Source organism: Triticum urartu, chromosome 7A, assembly GCF_056163025.1.
Source record: "Triticum urartu cultivar PI428250 chromosome 7A, HENAU_Tu73, whole genome shotgun sequence".
Lineage (NCBI taxonomy): Eukaryota > Viridiplantae > Streptophyta > Magnoliopsida > Poales > Poaceae > Triticum > Triticum urartu.
In genome coordinates, this window is record NC_141879.1 from 40,325,258 (window position 1) to 40,344,218 (window position 18,961).

Genomic DNA, 18,961 nt, shown 5'->3' on the forward strand with positions numbered 1-18,961 from the left:
AAAGTGCAATTCTTTCTAACTTATCTTTTGAGATGGTGTTATGTCTTTCTTGACAATTTCCCTTCATGTTTCATGATTAAAAATTTGTCAGGAATGAGATATTTAAACCCATCAATCTCTTCATTGGAGTTATCTCGGGTTATATTTCACCTAAAGCTTTCCCTAAGGATCGTTGCTATTTATGGTACTTATAAATGACCCAAGTTCTTCATTTATCCTTCTGGTGAGATAAGCTTCTCATCTCCTTGTTGATGTCAATTCAATCTATTGTTTCCGTTAGTGGCAGAATTTCACCTCAAGTTTTCGAGATGTTTTCCATAAGCCCACAACAAGCTTACTCTTTTCGTTGTTGGTTTTCCAACAACTCCGTTCAACTTTTTCGTCGTAAGCATGCTCTTTTGATTTTATTTGCGAGAGTTGTCATTCGTCTTCTCCGTTCTTTTTCTTTCCAACCATCTAGTTTTCCATTCATTTGTTTTGGAGGCATTGTGATGTTGCTCTCTTCACTCATCATCTCGGATTGTCAGGACCATGTTCTTCTCGTGCTTATCCTTTTAACCGGAGTGTCATACCCTCTTCTCAAGTTCTTCCCATTCTGTTAAGTTTTGCCTCCCTTCTCAACCAGAGTGCTGTCCAAATTATATCATTCTTAATCCTTCTCTATCTTGTTTTAACCGGAGCGGTTTCAATATATATCTTGCCCTTCAACCTCAAGGTTTTTCGCAATGTTCCTTGTTCCTCTTTTCTAACGGAGGTTTTCAACTTTGTTCATCTTTGGTCTATTCTGTCTTTCAATTGTTTAACCTCTCAAGGTTCTTTGGTTTCACTCATTTGTCAAAGAAGCAACTTAGTTTTACTTCTTCTCTTCCTCTTCCGTTTCCCTCCGGTGCCATCCTAGATCTCGGGACGAGATCCTCTCATAGTGGTGGAGTGTTGTGACGCCCCGAGACCGATGCTCCAGGTGTCTTCCAGTTATTCGCCGTCGTTGCCATGTCATTCGCTTGCGTGTGCATATTGTCATTGCATCATGTGCATTGCATCATCATGTTTTTGAAACTTGCATCGTCTGGGTTCCCCTGTTCTCTCCGCTGTCCGTTCTGAGCCCAGACACACTTGAACGCGCCCGTGACACCTCCGAAATATTATTTTATAAGTGGCCGGAAAATTTTTCTCGGAATGGGATGAAAGTTGGCGTGCGGTGTTGTTATGTTGTTAGTAGGTCGCCTGCCAAGTTTCATCGCATTCGGAGTTCGTTTGATAGCCCAACCGTTAAACTATAGCGGCAGTATAGCCGGTCTATCGTCGGACGTTTTCGATCTCCGGAAACAGACGCCGGGCTGCATTCATCCTCTTTCCTCTCAGTCCAACCTATCTGCACAGCCCTCTAGCCCCACCTAGGCCTAACCTAATCCTCCGCGCATCTGGAACCATCCAATCGCAATCGGAGGGCTCCAAATCACCCCCTAGATCCAAACCCTAGCCTCCCTGCTATATAAGGAAGGCCTAGACCACCAGTTTTGGAAACCCCCCTCTCCTTCCTCGTTTTCAGCACCGGCTGAACCCATCTCGGCCACTTGGCGCCGCCCCGCTCGCCAACCGCCGCCTGCGCCGCCGCGTGCAGCCACTCACGAGAGGCCACGTCGCCCTTCAGCCACCCCCACCGCGCCAGGCCCGCCGGAGCCCATCCACGGCCCGTCCCGGGCCGATCTGGGCCCGAGACGCCCGCACCGCGCCGCCGTCGCTTTGCTGTAGTGCCCGCAACACTGTGCTTGCAGCATCGGGAGGAGGCCTGGCTCCTCTCTCCGTCCAGCCCCACCACCGGAGTCGCCCGACGGCGCCAGATCCAGCAGGCCAGTGCCACCGCGCCCCTTCTCCTTTCTTCTGCCTCTGTTTCTCCCTCTCTCTGCTCCTCACCAGTGCCGCCGCCCTACAGGAACCACCGCCGCCATGGGAGTTCACCGGAGCGAAGCTCTCTCGGCGCCGCCCTCGCCTCCCCTCGCTGGTTTCGCCCGGAAACGGAGCCGCCACCTCCGGATCCGTTGTCCTCCGACGCCCTTCGCTCGGCCCCGCCGCCACCTGCTCGCCGGAGCACTGGAGTTGTCGCCGCCTCGCTCGATCGGGAGGTCCCCGATCCGCACTTACCCGTTGGCCGTGCGTGGGCCGGCCCATCGCTCCAGCCAGACCCAGCGAACCGACCCAGCCTCCCGAAGCCCAGCCGCTTCTCCGCTTCTGGCCAAGTGGCCCGATGTAAGCAGCCCCCTCCAGCCCCTGTGCACTGTTGGGCTTGTCCCAGATTCGGCCCAGTGTTGTTTTTTTCCTTTCAGCGAATTTCCTAATATTCCAGAGAATGCCGTTTTACAGTATAGCCCCTAAACTTCATGCATATCCTAACTTCACAACCATGCATCGGTTTAAAACAAACTTTATATGAAAAATGCTTAGAATTTTGTGTAGATTAATAATATGCCACTTTCATGCATGTTAAAAATGTTGTTTGTTTAAGTTTTGCTTAATTGTCATGTTAAAATGATTTAATTCATAACTAATCAACCGTAGCTCGGATTTAAACAAACTTTATATGTAAATGGGGTAGAAAAATGCCTAGTTTAACAAGGTGGCATTAGTTTGCATGTTTAATAACTCTAAAATATGGTTTAGGGCAGAACAGTACCAAATCCATAAATATGCACATGAGTATTTTCTGGACTTGTTGCTTATTGTTCCGGCCTCATTTAAACTTGCCTAGATAGGTAGTTTTACTTTGCTTCACCTCTTGCCATGTTAATCAACATTTAATATTGTTGGGTACATAAACGAGATCGAACTAAATAAACAAATGTGGTGCTTCGTCAATATGCAACTCGTTGCATATTGAGCTTCACTTAATTTGTAGTGTTGTTTGTTGCACTTTGCCATGCCATGCATATTTAAACCGGACATGCATCATACTTGGTTGTGCATCATGCCATGTTTATGTGATGGTTGTTTGCTTCTTTCCGGTGTTGCTTCTTCGGGTTGGTTCCGATAACGTCGCGTTTGTGAGGATTCGTTCGACTACGTCCATTTGTCTTCTTCATGGACTCGTTCTTCTTCCTTGTTGGATCTCAAGCAAGATGACCATACCCTCGAAATCACTCCTATCTTTGCTTGCTAGTTGCTCGCTCTATTGCTATGCCTATGCTGCGATACCTACCACTTGATATATCATGCCTCCCATATTGCCATGTCAAACCTCTAACCCACCTTGTCCTAGCAAACCGTTGTTTGGCTATGTTACCGCTTTGCTCAGCCCCTTTTATAGCGTTGCTAGTTGCAGGTGATGATGGAGTTTGTTCCATGTTGGAACATGGATATTTTGTTGGGATATCACAATATCTCTTATTTAATTAATGCATCTATATACTTGGTAAAGGATGGAAGGCTCGACCTTATGCCTGGTGTTTTGTTCCACTCTTGCCGCCCTAGTTTCCGTCATACCGGTGTTATGTTCCTTGATTTTGCGTTCCTTACGTGGTTGGGTTATAATGGGAACCCCTTGACAATTCGCTTTGAATAAAACTCCTCCAGCAAGGCCCAACCTTGGTTTTACCATTTGCACTAACAACCTATCACCTTCCCTTGGGTTCTGCGGACTCAAGGGTCATCTTTATTTTAACCCCCCGGGCCAGTGCTTCTCTAAGTGTTGGTCCGAAATGGGCAGCCCACGGGGCCACCTCGGGGAAACTTGAGAGTTGGTTTTACTCGTAGGTTGACCTATCCGGTGTTGCCCTGAGAACGAGATATGTGCAGCTCCTATCAGGATGTCGGTGCATCGGGCGGCTTTGCTGGTCTTGTTTTACCATTGTCGAAATGTCTTGTAACCGGGATTCCGAGCCTGATCGGGTCTTCCTGGGAGAAGGAATATCCTTCGTTGACCGTGAGAGCTTGTGATGGGCTAAGTTGGGACACCCCTGCAGGGTTATGAACTTTTGAAAGTCGTGCCTGCAGTTATGGGCAGATGGGAATTTGTTAATGTCCGGTTGTAGAAAACTTGACACTTAACTTAATTAAAATGCATCAACCGCGTGTGTAGCCGTGATGGTCTCTTTCCGGCGGAGTCCGGGAAGTGAACATGGTGTTGGAGTTATGCTTGAACGTAAGTAGTCTAGGATCACTTCTTGATCATAGATTCTCGAACGTGCTTTGCCTTCTCTTCTCGCTCTCATTTGCGTAAGTTAGCCACCATATATGCTAGTGCTTGCTGCAGCTCCACCTCACTACCTTTTCCTACCCATAAGCTTAAATAGTCTTGATCTTGCGGGTGTGAGATTGCTGAGTCCTCGTGACTCACAGATACTTCCAAATAGTTGCAGGTGCCGATGATACCAGTGAAGGTGACGCAACCGAGCTCAAGGAGGAGCTCGATGAAGATCGTGTTCGTTGTGTTGTTTCGTTTCCATTTGATCAGTAGTGGAGCCCAGTCGGGGCGATCAGGGATCTTTTGCATTAGGGGTAGTCTTTCTTTTATTTTGGTTCCGTAGTCGGACCTTGATTGTATCTGGTTGATGTAATGCTATTCTTATGTATTGTGTGAAGTGGCGATTGTAAGCCAACTCTGTATCTCTTTCTTATTCAGTACATGGGATGTGTAAAGATTACCCATCTTGCGACATGCCTACAATGCGGTTATGCCTCTAAGTCGTGCTTCGACACGTGGGAGATATAGCCGCATCGTGGGTGTTACACATGGGCCTTTGCACTTGTGGTGGTGGAACCGGTGCACGCCTCCCCTTAAAGCGGTGGTGGATCGACACTAACATTGGGGGAGGGGGTCAGAGCGGGGCGGTTGCGGGGGATTCGTCCTTGGAGGTCTGTGGGGAAGTACGGTGTGAAGGATAGAGGGCACCATGGTGAAGTTTAGGTGTGAGTCATCTAGTTTTAAGGAGAGCGCTCCAACAAGAAATGTCCCGCTACGTCAGGAACTGGGCGGGAAGGGGAGAAGGCGATAGGAAGAGAGAAGGGTGCGTCGTGGGGTGGGGTTTTGTGTTGGGCCCGCACGCTGGAGATGACATGGAGGATAGTTCGGACAACCATATTTCTCCATCACATATGGTCTGGGTTTGGGGGAGCTCAAACTGCCTAGATGGTTGAATTTTGGGGAGCCCACTGGACACCCATACATGCCCGGACGTATGAGGGAGAAATGACCTCCTTAGAGACGACCTTAATGATTCTTAGCCCATAGCAACGGACGGGCATTCTACTAGTAGTAGTAGACGCGGTGTTTACCTAGGTTTGGACTCTCTCGAAGAGGTAATACGCTACGTCCTGCTTTGTTTGCAGTGATTTGCATGGTGTACAAAGTACAAATGATCTACCGCGAGATTGTATGTGAATGAATCCGTCCTCTACGACCCTAGCACCTCGGTTTATATAGATACCGGTGATGTCTAGGGTTACAAATAAGTCAGTTGTATCTAGGATCAAAGATAATAAAGACTATACCATGTGACACATGTGATAAGCAATCCAAACTACTCCAAAAGATAACGGAGATTATCTCAAAACCTTGGATACACGCCAAGTCTTAGGACCTTGGCCCAACCCAAAGGACCGGTAACCGAAATGCCGAGTACCTCCTGATCCATGACTCCATCAATATGCGGTCTCACGTAGTCAACCAATAGATCTGTTGACTCTTTTTCTTCCAATGTATTTTTGGACAGCTTGAAATTCATTTGGTTGTGGTTGTAAGCTATTTATTGTGATGTAAAAACTATGTGACCTTTTATTTTTTGTATTTATATGCATAGATTGTCTAAATTGTAAAAAATTGGCAAAAACCGACCAAACGGACCAGGTGCATCGACCGATTGGATGCACTACTAGTAGCCATGAAAACACGGACGCATCTAGCGGGCGGCTGGGCGCCCACTAGCGCTTCTGGGCGGCCTGCTTTTCAGAAGACTTTCTGTTCCTTTGTCCCAATTAGGAAACCTGATTCTAAAATTACTGTAATTCAAAAGTGCTAAAAAAGACACTGCTAATTAATCACCCTTATATGGTCTTTTCTCACGCGATGAATGCCCACATATTGCTGCATTAATGTTTCTCGTGTTTGTCCTTCGTGTATTAATTTTTGGTTTTCAAAATTATAAAAAATATACCTTCTAAACCGCGTGTCGGAATTCAGATCCGTTTTCACTGTTGAAACCTTCACGACGTGCTCTTCAAAAGTAGATCCCGCATGTGGATGTTTCGACAAACTAATCTTCCTGCCAACTAAACACCAATATATGTGCAACTAGAGTACATTGCCGCGCCAACTGAGCATATGTGTGTGCCAATAATCCTGCCAACTAAATATCAATGTGTGTGCAACTATACTACATTGCCGCGCCAACTAAGCATATGCGTGTGCCAATAGCCCTGCCAACTAAACATTAATGTATGTGCAACTAGATTACATTACAAGCCAACTGAGCATATGTGTGTGCAACTAGACTACATTACAAGCCAACGAACGAGGGTTGCACATCGACTACTAGGTAGTTAGTCGGGACAGTAGACTAGTTGCACAACAAAGTTATCGTGGTTGCTAGATTGCAATCTCATAGGAAGTCAAAATAGTTTTGGAAAAAGTTGCACGATGCAGTACTAAAGTTGCACCATATAGCATTAAAGTTGGCATAGAAAAAATTTCGTCGAAATATACCCATGGGGGATCTACTTTCAAAGATCTCGTCGCAAGAGTTTCAGCAGTGAAAATGGATCTAAATTTCGATGAGCGGTTTGAAAGATATGACTTTTTAAAATTTAGAACTCCAAAATAAATGTGTACGGATCTGTTCTTTTTGGAATGGGGTAATCAGTGTGTTTGCATTTAATACTAACAGCCACATACATTAGAAGACAAAAAATTAACACATAGATGCCCAAATGATGCGCGTGCACATGGAAGAATTTGGGTAAAAACACAGACGAGGGCGGACGAGTCGCTCCTACAGCTGAGCTAAATGGACAAAAAAGACCAAATCCGTGTTCGAGATAAAAACTCTGGTTAGAGGAGATAGGAAAGGTTCAGGGGAAGGCTATGATGCGTGAGCAAGGATCCTGTTAGCCACGAGCTTGCCCGGAAGAAAAACAAAAACAAAAACAAAAACAGCAGAGTCGAAACCCTAGGCCCAGCGAGCCGAGCCAGCGAAACCCAGCCGCCGCAACCGCACCTAAACCCTAAGGCCCAGCCCATCCCATCTCCTCCTCCTTTTCTCCCCACAGCTCGCTCTCCCGCCGTCGCCGCAGTCTTCTTCCTCCAGCACCCCCGCCCCCTCCAAGCCTCCCCAAACCCCGCCCACTTGCCGCCAGCGCCAGGCGCGCGCGCTCGAGGGTGGGCATGGCCGCCAAGGGCGGCGGCGGCGGCGGGGTGGGGACGCTCAAGTCGACCTCCATCAACGGCGTCAAGCTCTACTCCGTCACCGGCAGGAACTACGTCGCCCCATGGGTCCTCGCCAAGAAGAAGCGCTCCCTCCGCAAGGACGCAGGCAAGCCACCGCCCCCGACTTCAGAAATCCCCCCCCCCCCCCCCCCCTGGTCCTTGCTTGCTCCTCTCTCTGTCTGCTTTTTATCGATTCACTCATGGTGCCGTTGCTGCTTGCTTGCTTGATTTCTCTCAGAGTACCAGCGCCGGCTGGAGCTGATCCATGACCTCAGGTTCGAGACCGCCACCACCAGGATCAAGGTCACCCCCGACGGCCAGTACGTCATCGCCTCAGGTATACACGCAACCAAAGCACTCCTTGTTTCCAGTCGGTGTCAATGTTGCCGTGATATGAAGAAAAAAAATGCTAAGTAATGTAATTCAGAAGGATGATAAATAGAGTGCCACGTTAGCCTAACAAACGTTGAAGGAATTAGTTTGCCAACTCAACTCAACATAGATTGTGTGAAGGTGTAGTCTTTATGCGGCATGCCTTCAGCACCCAACCCACCATCTGCAATTGAGATTTGGTCCTCTCTTCACCTGGAGGAGTTAGCCCAGCAGAGCGAACCGAGCTTGAAATATAAGACTTGCTGGTGTGGGTCGGAATAGTTTAATTTGTTTGCTTCTAAGAACGCAAAGCGATTCCAGCTCTGGATAGTCGTGCTAGTCATAAGGTGGTAAGGAAATTATCCATATGTAGTTCACTCTTTGTAACTTATAGCTTTAAAAATTATCCATATGTAATTCTCATGCCTTGTATTTTCCAGGTATTTACCCCCCACAAATGAAAGTCTTTGAGTTGAAGGAATTGTCAATGAAGTTTGAGAGGCACATGATCTCAGAAATTATTGATTTCGAGGTACTTATAGTTTAATATAGTGAAACATATGTCTTCTCAACTGCTGGGCAGTCTTCTTTAATATTCTATTCTTGAAAACACAGGTCACGCGTTATTTAGCTGCTTTAATGTTTTCGACGTAACAAACTTGATTGTATCTTTCTTTAGGTCCTTGGTGATGACTACTCAAAACTTGCGTTCCTGTGTGCTGATCGTTCTGTATGCTTGCATGCGAAGTACGGAAGCCATTATAGCGTGAGAATTCCAAGGTTAGTTTGTTCTGTCATCTAATATTTCTTTAGTTTTCATTTCATTGCTTTTCTGATATATATATAGCTTGTCCTGTTATATATCATTTTTAGTTACAACATATTGTTTGATGTATGCTACTACTAGTACTCCCTCCATTTGTAAGTTTTTGCCTGTTGTCTTTGACTTGAGCTCGTCAAGGTTTATCCACCAATAGTTTTGTAAGTATGTGTTGTTTGGTTTGAACAGAGAAGTTCTGTGTTGGATGATAACAGCCAGTGATACCATGGCGATGAGGAGTTTGTATATAGTCCTTGCTTGTCCTAATATTAAATTTACATACTGATATTATTATCCATATTAACAGAATGGGAAGGGACTTGGCCTATGATTGCTGGTCTTGCGACTTGCTATGTGCTGCTTCGTCATCAGATCTGTATAGAATCAACTTAGAGCAGGTCAGATTTGAGTCCTTGATTATTCATGAATATAGAGTTATTTGGTTATCCATAGTCTCTCACATAATTTACGTGACACTGCTAGTACACAACTAATATTAAGTAAGTATAAGCAGGTTATTTTGAATATAAAGCCACTGTGCATAGAGCCGCAATGATGCCTTTTCTTGTTATGCTTCCAGTCTTTCTAGAATAAACATGCACACATTTTAAAATTGTAAATTTTGCAGGGAAGGTTCCTCGCATCCCTTTCTTCCCAATCTCCGGCAATAAATGTGGTTACACGGAGGTAGTTCTTTTTTATGGACTCTTGTCTTTGGAGTGAAATTCTTATTGAGTATTGTTAACCTATCATTGTTTTCGGTGGTACTCCCAGTATGATACATGGGCTTGTTGCTTGTGGTGGTGAGGACGGTGCGGTTGAATGCTTTGATATGAGGAGGAAGTCTTCTGTTGGCAGAATTAATACAGCTTCTTCTTCTGAAGATGTTGACCAGGTATCTTATTGTGCCTTATCAGCAACTTGCTAGTAATAATACACTAATACTGCAACTTTTTGACATTGTATTGGTGATTCTTATGCTTCAAAACTGCAGGAGGTCACGTCTTTGCAGTTCGATGAAAATCAAGGGTACCTTCTGGCAGTAGGGAGCAGCATAGGAAAGGTTCGATTCATCATCTGCTATGTTCTTATTATTTGATTTTTACAGCAGGAAACATTTGAAGTTTTTATTATTCCATCTGACATTATCCAGTCAGAACTAACAAGCAGTGATCTCATTGATTTGCAATGCATAGAAAATTTGGCGTTATTTCTATTTCTAGAATGATTCATGTAGTTTTACTTCATTTGTCTTATGTTACTGTGCTAAACATGTAATATTTGTTCAAATTGTGCACTTGCTTCTGATAGCTACTCCCTCCATCTGGAAATACTCGTTGGAGAAATGGATGTATCTAGACGTATTTAGTTCTGGATACATCGATTTTTCCGACAAGTATTTCCGGACGGAGTGAGTACTTGGTATCTTTTATTTCAAAAAATATGATCTGCCATTGATTATCTTACTACGAGTTTAAAGGTAATTGTGGCTTGGTAGCCTCTTTTTTTTTCCCCGAAGTCATGTGATGACTGCTGATTTTGTTGTGTACTCATTGGCTGGATGAAAGGATCATCCTGTCTAACAAACTAATAATGCTGATAATCTAATTTCTAAAAATTACGATATTCAATTTGTTTGCTGCGGTTGGATTTCCTGCAGGTATCTATATATGATATACGCATGTCTTCGCCTCTGCGAGTCAAGGATCACATGTAAGATCTGTATATTTTTATTACGGGAAGAAATTTGTTTGCTTGTTATGCAAGATCAGTTTCAAACATTTTTTTCTTTAGATTCCATTAGGAATGTGTGAATTTATCGGATTGAAGGAAAGAAAACATCCATATCACTACATGTTGGGTTTCTGACGAGATTCCCCTGTGATCCTTCATTCCAAATGGGACCTTATATTTCTAATATCATGTTATCCCGGTCATACAGAACAGTACCACTTGGAGCTGATATAAATACACCTCTATGCCTTCTAAATGTGTATTCTGTGTTCATTGGAATCTTGCAACTCCAGATCAGAATAGGCTTTATACAGAAGGATATCAAGCTCGATTAAATCCTAAATAGCTGATCATTCTTTTGTTAGATATTGTACTCTTCACTAAGCATGTAACAGGTGTTTTTTATTTATTGCAGGTATGGCAGTCCAATTTTGAATATCAAGTGGCACCAGACACTTAATTCTTCGGAACCTAAACTGATAACTGCTGATAAGCATATAGTGAGAGTTTGGGATCCTAATACAGTGAGTTCCATCCTTCTCTGAGTAGTGCTAGACCTCATTTTTTCGTGGGTGGCATTGACTTCTTTGTTAGATGATGATGGCCTCATCTCACTATTTCCTTTTTAGGGAAACAACATGACTAGCATTGAACCTGATAATGGCTCTATCAATGATGTTTGCATCTTCCCGAATAGTGGTTTAATGCTATTAGCTCTGGACAACAGCCAGATACCTGCCCACTTCATTCCTGCACTTGGCCCTGCTCCAAAGTGGTGCTCACATCTTGATAACTTAACTGTGAGTGAATTCTCCCCATTAGTCTTTTGGCTAGTGTAGTAAACCTTGCCTTGACATTTCCTTGTGTCATATATACTCAAACAGGAGGAGATGGAAGAGAAACAAGAAAACACATTATATGATGATTACAAGTTTTTGACTGAAGAAGAGATGGAACGATTGGGTCTCTCTGAGTACAAAAACAGTGATGCTGTCAGAGCACATTTACATGGATACGTGATACGCTACGATCTATATAAGAAGGTACCTTTCTGTTCATATATTCATGGTACTGCAATTTACTTGAACAGTTCAGGTAGGGTTGCTGTCAACTACCCACCTGAATTTCCAACATGAGGACATTTTATTCTGTACACAGTTTGTCTTTGTAAAAATAGTTTCTATATATAAGTCTGACAACATAGTTTAACATAAATGTGGACTTCCTATATCTATTTGTTGTCGGTGGATGGATCGAAGAAAAGAACACTTCATACATGCTATTTACTAGGATCTGTATTTCTCTCCAGCAACGGGCTAAACTTCATATTGCTGATTATGAGACTCTTCAAAATGACATGAAGGCCAAGAAACTAGCAGACCTAAGGAAATCTCGTATAACGGTAATGTTTGCTCATCTGTTCCTTGTATGTATTATATCTGGCATCTGTCAGTGTGTGATCCTTACCATACCTAATGAGTGCCAATATTAATTTACTCGTGCAGCAAGTTGTTAAAATACCAAAGGCTAACCGGCAACTTTTGGACGATATACGGACAGCGGAAGAGGAAATAGATGCTGATGTGGAGAATGCTAGTAAATCAAGCATCAGGAAGAAGAAAATGAAACTAGATATGAAAAAGGCATTGTTGACTGATCCGCGTTTCCAAAAAATGTTTGAAAATAAGGTATGCATTCCAGTTTCCAACTTGATTTTTGAATCAAATTTCTCATACCCAAATTTCTCTTTCAAAACCATGACAGTATCACTTGCTTGTTTTTGGCCAAAATACCATTTTCTTACAAGCGTGTCAAAGAGCCTAATCCCATCAGATCTAGTATGGCTATCTGCAATCTTTGCAAAAAAAGTGTAATTTTGCAGAACAAATTCTTAAACGTGTGGTAGTGTGTATATCTAAAAGAAATTACTCTTTTCTTAGGCAATGTAGATGTCAGATCTTTTGTTGCTACTCCATCCTTTCATGGTACCCTGATAATGTGATGTTTTTGTGGTAGTTCTAAGCCGTGACAAAGTTTTGTCAGGTCAACTCTATTATGCATTTCATGTTTGTACCTTGATGTTTTCCTGATCGTGTACTGTCTTGATGCTTATTCAGCTATGTCACTGTTTCATTTGAAACTGAAAGCTTGTATATCTGTATGCATGCTAGCATTGTTGATAACATAATATCCTTGGATTTGTGTATTCTGTACACAATTGTTCCTCATCCACAGTACTATGTATGAGAAACTGAGTGTAGAAGAGAGGTTCAGCTAAAACCAACACATGGTTTAAGAAAAGAGGCTAAAACCAGTACATTATCATAACTTTGTTTACAGTGCCCAGTGCTCCACAGCATGAATCATGTCCTGTCTCTGCTTTTTAACTACAAATCACATTTTAAGCTAATTGTTCCTAAATTGGTAATCATGTGTGATTTTCTAATTCATCGATCTTATGTGCAGGATTATGAAATTGATGTAAATTCAAGAGAATATCAAGCAATCCATCCTCAACTGGCTACAAAGGAACCTCATCTAATCGAGGAACATTTCGAGAGTGTTAGTGAAGACGAAGAAGAACAAGATGCTGATTCATCTGATGCGTCAGCGGAGTCTGACAGTGACAATGACACGCATAATTCAAAGCGTATAAGGTGAGATCTCATCTCATTTTGGTTACGGTGAACTGTGTTGTATGTAAGCTTTTTTCTTTTTGCGGAAAGCTTCTGGGAGTGTCAATTTTAGATTACCTCAGAGTATCCAGAATGTATGTATGAATCCATCCCTACTAAATTGGCTGTACTGTCTGTCATATACTCTTATTTGCTGAATTCTTGCTCACCAGAAACATGCTAATGCGGAAATCTTACAGGTTGTATGAAGTGAAGGATGGACGCCATGCCGAGGCATTTTTGAACAGTGTCTCCCTTGGCAATGAGGAAGCTGTGCCCATTGGGGACAGGGTAGCCGCACTCGAAAGGAAACAGAACTCGCGTGCACTCGACAAGGTGAAGTACGGGCCCGGTGGCTCACGGGAGATCTCCTTCAACCCTAGGAGCTCAAGAAGGCGCACCGAAGAAGACGAGCACAGCGAAGAAGAGCAGAAAGACTACAAGAGGAGAAGCGTGCAGTCCCTGGGGTTGAAGCAGAACAAAGCCGAGTTCTATTTATTCGGCGGACGTGGAGGCAGAGGAGGCGGGGGTGGTCGCGGCAGGGGAGGCGGAGGCGATCGTGGTAGGAGGGGCGGGGGCGGGCGTGGCAGGGGAGGTGGAGGCAGAAGTGGAGGTGGTGGTGATTTTGGGGGCGGAAGTGAATTTGGAGGCAGAGGTGGTGGTAGGGGCGGTGGCAGAGGCAGGGGCAGGGGTATGAGTAGGGGTAGGGGAGGGGGCAGGAGCAGAGGAAGGGGTAGGGACTGAGCACCCTCTGTTTGCATGACCCACTTGAAGGTCGCTGCGACATTTCGGCTGTCGAAAACACCAAGATGGCGTGAGATATTGAAATCCCGAGGCACATCGCTGCGACATTGAACGGCCCTCCTGGCACACACCTTGTAATCCCCTGATCAGTGTAAAACCGTATCCCGCTTTTACGTAAGAGTTAGGATAGTGCTTCCAAAAGTTTGCCAGCGAGAAATTTTGACTGATGTTTCATTATATGGTTTGGTAGGAATTCTGGATGGCTTTTTGATGAGAAGAACCATGGCACAGAATTACCCTGTTCTCTGTCTGGCCTGGTTACATGTTAACTTCCAAAGAGAGAAGATGGCATGTTGAGTTTTCTGTGATTCTGCTTGTGTTCATTCGTATATGCTGGATCCTTGCTATGGCCTATAATGCTATGGTTGTTGCACGTTTGAGATGGTGCGGTGTCCCATGGTTCGTGTGTTGAATAAGTGTTGGGAGATAAAACTATTCTCGTGTTAACCACTTGGGGAAAAAACTTCTGCATCTAAAAATGCATATAATCCTATTTTATTTTAAGAAATAACATGCTTTATTGATCGAAGCTCATAACTAAAGGGATACAAATAATATTGTGAGGTGAGCCCAACCATACATGGCGCTGCCGATTTAAAGAAAAACATGTGTTTTATTACAAAAATAAAATATATAAAGACCTAGCAGTGTGCCTGGGCTATCAGCCTTCGGTGTTGCAGACACAGACATTTCCTTCACCAAATCCCTACCAAAATCCATTTTCTTCGCATCTAAACCCTTCTTCCCAATCCGCAAACCCCACTTCTCAATCCTCAAAGACTATCTGATTGCAAGATATAGCTGCTGAGGGTTTTATCTTCAAATCCTGGCAAAATTCCTTTCGCATCTGAATCCTTCTTTCCAATCCGCAAAGGCTATATCTCGCTTACTGCAAGATCCAGCTGCTCATGGTTGTATCTTTGTTTAAGTTTGTATTTAATTTAAATTTATGTTTTTGTTTAATTAATTATTCTCCTTTCCTTTTCTTGTTTTATGTATTTTTATGATTTCTATTTACGTTTACCTTTTTTGCTTTTCCATTTTTATTTTCTATATGTCTTTTAACATTTTTTATTTTTTGTTTCTATATAATTTTACAATTACGTGAATATTTTAGTGATAAAACTAATAATAACCTTTCAAATATATAGTACTCCATCTGTTTCAGAATATAAGCTGTATAGATTTCCGTGCAAGTCAATCATTTGAATGTTGACCAAGATTATAGAATAAAATAACAATATCTGCAATACCTAGTAGATAAAATATGAAACTACTTTTTATGATGGATAAAATGATATAAATTTTGTATTGTGAATGTTGATATATTTTTCTAAAAACTCGATCAAACTTGCACTCTTTTGACTTTTCAAAAGTATATTGTTGTAAAAAATCGCACACCCCTTGAGCATGACTCAAGACGTCGTCACCCCACAGGTCCACATAATCTATTTCAACACAACACCATGAGGTCTTCTCCCCTCCCCCCTCTCTCCCTTCGTGTGCGTGTTAGTGTGTTTGTTTCATAATTGCAATAAAATGACAACACATTAAGGACTAAAGTGATAGCCCAATTCCAACATATTATCCACAATATTCTCATGATATGCAAAAGTTGAAAAGCTTATGAAAACAAATAAATAATTGATTGGTTGCAAATTATAGTTTGCTCCTACATTAAAGGAACCAACTAACTATGCATGATCATGTTTCTCCAACAAAAGATTAGGTAAACGCTGGTGTTCGGTTCTACGAAAATGGTAAAAAATAATCATTAAAGTACTTTAAAATTGTAAAAAGGAAAAATTAAAACACATGTGCTTTGATACTTTGATTTACCGGAAAATCATGTATTTTACGACAACGGAAGAACCAACCGCTCTAGAATAGATGCATAATTGAGGAACTTCCTGGCGTAACACCCCCGGGTAAGACCAGATGAATGTCTCGAGATTGAGTCAATCTTGTCATGTTTAGAATATTAATTATAATCTCTAGATCCTTTAATTAATTGTTTGTACAATAAAACAACAGCTACACTTGGGTCCCATGATCTTGAATATAGTAGTTTGTGTTGGGAGACGATCGATAATCTTCTCCTTTCCAGATGTATGCATTCCAACCAGCTATTGCTAAAAAATGTACTCCCTCCGTCAATACAAAATTAGTACAGAGCTGAGTCACTTATTTTGGGACGGAGGAAGTATATTCCAAATGATAAATTCCTATGACTAATTGTAGCACAACGCATGAAGCAAACGTCAAAAGGAGGAATCATGTAGAGGGGCGAGACGTGGGGACTTATTCGGAGCACGACCACACGGTCGAGAGGGTAAGGGCAATAATTCCCATAAATTTGCTCTCCTATATCTCGAAACGGGGACTCCCTTGAGAAGATTCTAAGATTTCTTCAACTCGAGAAGCTTTCAGGCCCGACGAGATGGGCATGCTGTGGTCCCGTCTTCAAATCATCCCTTAGCTCGCAAAACGATCTTATATTACCGGACAGAGGGAGTATAACATATCGTATTTTGGTCTTATACTACCTCCGTTTTTAAATACATATAAGTCTTTTTTAAAAATTTCAATATAAACTATATATAGACATATTTTAAATTGCGGATTCATTCATTTTGCTCCGTATGCAGTCCCTTGTTGAAATCTCTAATATATTTAGTTCACAGCAACAACGAACAAAAAGAAAAATCACTGCGAATCTCAGTCTGAATCTACTGTATGAATTACGAACTGACCCCTGTACAAGTTATCACCTTATTTTATTAGGCCCGGCCCAGTTAGCCTGTTGGCGGGCGACGAACCCTCTCCTCCTTCCCATTCCCTTCCCCAGTCACCCTGTCCGCTCGCCGCCGCCGCCCGACTCACCGAAGAATATACCAGCGCGCGCGCGCGTGCTCTCTCCTCCCCCGTATCCGCCCGAGCCCTCGATCCAGCCCCGCCGCGATGCTCTCCCTGTCGAGGACGCTCGCGAGGCGGCTCTTCTCCACCGCCGCCGCCGCCGCCTCGACGCCGCTGGCGAGGAAGGCGCAGAACCCCCTCGAGGAGTTCTTCGAGGTCGAGCGGAGCACCCAGGACGACCAGCCCGCGCCCCACTACGGTACGTGTGTCCCTCCCTCCCGCTCGCCCCCAACTCACTTTTCCACCCCAGTGTTGTAGTGTAGACGGAATGGGCAGAGACTCTAGTTTGTTTGCTTAGTGGGTACCCACTCTGTAACGCCAATCAGTACCGGAGTTTGATGCTCATGTATCTCTTCTCACGTGGCGTTGCGGCCGCGGTCTGCGCGGTGGCCATATAGAGCGCCGGAAACGATGGCGACATACTGGAAGGCGGCTCTGCTCGCTCGCGCCGCCGCTAGCGTTGGGTGGGTCCATCGGCGGCGGCTGGACAGGAGAACCGGAGATGGGGAGGCAGGCAGATAGATAGATAGATAGATAGCCGCTGTAGCGTTATCATCCATCACAGAGGATTTCCAGCGGAATCGAATTTGTATCAGGCTGGGGTCTCATACCATGTTATTAGATTAATTACAGAGTAGCCAAAACAAACATGTTTTAACCGTATCAGTTAACAATGTAATCAGATCAGATTACGTTACAAAGGTATGAGACAGGCACCGTCCATAGTGTCTGGTACTTTGCGATGATTCTAAATTTTGTCATGGTGGTGTGTAAGGTCATGCCATAGCACTAGGATTTTTGCGTCTCTCAGGTGTGATGTTTTCTTTTTTCTTTTATTTTTGAAAGGAGGTGTGATGTCATTCTTGTCAAGAAAGCTTATGGGTGTCCCCTTTTGTTTCATTAATTGGCAGGTCGTGGCTGGAAGGCTTCTGAACTGCGCCTCAAGTCTTGGGATGACCTTCATAAGCTGTGGTATGTCCTTCTAAAGGAAAAGAACATGCTCATGTCTCAACGCCAGATGCTGGCTTCTGAGAGCATGCGTTTCCCAAATCCGGAGCGCATTTCCAAGGTATATCTGCTGCCACAACCTAACACCATTCCTCAAGCAGTTAACTGCTTATTACTGCATATTTTGGTTCTCTGTCAACATAACCATGTCCACCTGCAACAATTTGTGATTTAATCAACTAATTTTATCATACTTTTTGTAAGATGTTTTCTCACCCCATGTGTGGATGGCAAACTATATATGCCCACTGCCAAATAAAACTGGTGTATTTCTGAACCTCTGACATCTCTATTTAATCAAATATTTTACATACTTGCACATTTTCTGCTAGTTAATAGAACTGCAGTTGGCTCTAGTTTCATGATGAATTAAAAGTCACATTGGCTGTTCTACTGGCCCTGTCAAGTTGTTCCATGGAGTGACCTAAATAAGTTGTGCTATATTCTCGATTCTTCATGAACTTTACTGTCCTTGAATATCATTGGTTCTGATAACCAAACCTTGTCATCAAAGATACTGTCTAGTGCGCAGAAACAATGGGCTTTGTGATAAACTAAACTACAGAATTGCTATTTTTGCGGCTAACAGAATATTTTTATTTCGCCTGTTTTGTAAATTATGCTGCACGTACATACTGGAAAACAAATCAGTTTTGCAGAATTGGAGAAAATTTAATGAAATCACGGGTGTCTTGGTCATAGTGCTGAACATTGGTCACTGCATATTTTGGTTCTCAGTCCACATAACCATGTCCATGTGCAACGAATTTTGATTTAATCAAATAATTGTAACATACTTTTTGTTTTGCTCATTCCACCTGTGGATGGCAAGCTATGCCCACTGCAAGTCAAATTGTTGTATTTCGGAACCCCTGCTATCTCTATCTAATCACATATTTATGATACTTGCACATTTTTTGCTAGTTAATAGAATTACAATTTGGTGGCTCTAGTTTCATGATGGATTAAAAGTCAGATATACCATTGGTTATTCTACAGGTCCTGTTAAGTTACTCCATTGCGGTCTTTTTGAGTCTTCATTTAACTTTATTGTCCTTGAATATCCTTGGTTCAGACAACCAAACTGTGTAACCAAAGAAGCCGTGTAGTCTGCACCTAGTGTTTTTTGCTCCCAAATATTGGCCTTCGTGATAAATTGAAGCACAGAAGTACCTCTTTTGCATCAGTGAAATAATAAGGTGCATGGACATGCTGAAA

At 43.2% G+C, this 18,961-nt stretch overlaps 2 protein-coding genes across 3 annotated transcripts in view; both read left to right on the forward strand.

Annotated features, from left to right (window-relative positions):
* The first annotated feature begins 7,223 nt into the window (after positions 1-7,223).
* EDA7 (embryo sac development arrest 7) lies at positions 7,224-14,127 on the forward strand. The gene is made up of 16 exons (XM_048685574.2): positions 7,224-7,520; positions 7,653-7,751; positions 8,227-8,318; positions 8,466-8,566; positions 8,914-9,004; positions 9,235-9,293; positions 9,381-9,501; positions 9,601-9,669; positions 10,267-10,319; positions 10,756-10,864; positions 10,970-11,140; positions 11,225-11,383; positions 11,650-11,742; positions 11,846-12,028; positions 12,807-12,997; positions 13,216-14,127. Exons 1-16 carry the CDS (start codon positions 7,373-7,375, stop codon positions 13,757-13,759), a joined length of 2,283 nt encoding a protein of 760 aa, XP_048541531.2. The 5' UTR covers positions 7,224-7,372; the 3' UTR covers positions 13,760-14,127.
* A 2,483-nt stretch (positions 14,128-16,610) lies between these two features.
* Positions 16,611-18,961, forward strand: part of LOC125523946 (ribosomal protein L29 family protein) — a 50,101-nt gene continuing 47,750 nt past the window's right edge. For both annotated transcript variants that reach the window (XM_087535914.1, XM_048689019.2), the window contains exons 1-2: positions 16,611-16,934; positions 17,647-17,804. In XM_087535914.1, coding sequence (XP_087392040.1) covers positions 16,781-16,934; positions 17,647-17,804 — 312 coding nt within the window. In that variant the 5' untranslated portion in view covers positions 16,611-16,780. The remainder of the gene's footprint in view (positions 16,935-17,646; positions 17,805-18,961) is intronic.

Coding starts and splice junctions, on each gene's coding strand:
- EDA7 (XM_048685574.2), top strand. CDS start 7,373: ATGGCCGCCAAGGGCGGCGGCGGCGGCGGGGTGGGGACGCTCAAGTCG. Junction 7,752..8,226: donor CCAGTACGTCATCGCCTCAG/GTATACACGCAA, acceptor TGTATTTTCCAG/GTATTTACCCCCCACAAATG. Junction 12,998..13,215: donor CATAATTCAAAGCGTATAAG/GTGAGATCTCAT, acceptor GAAATCTTACAG/GTTGTATGAAGTGAAGGATG.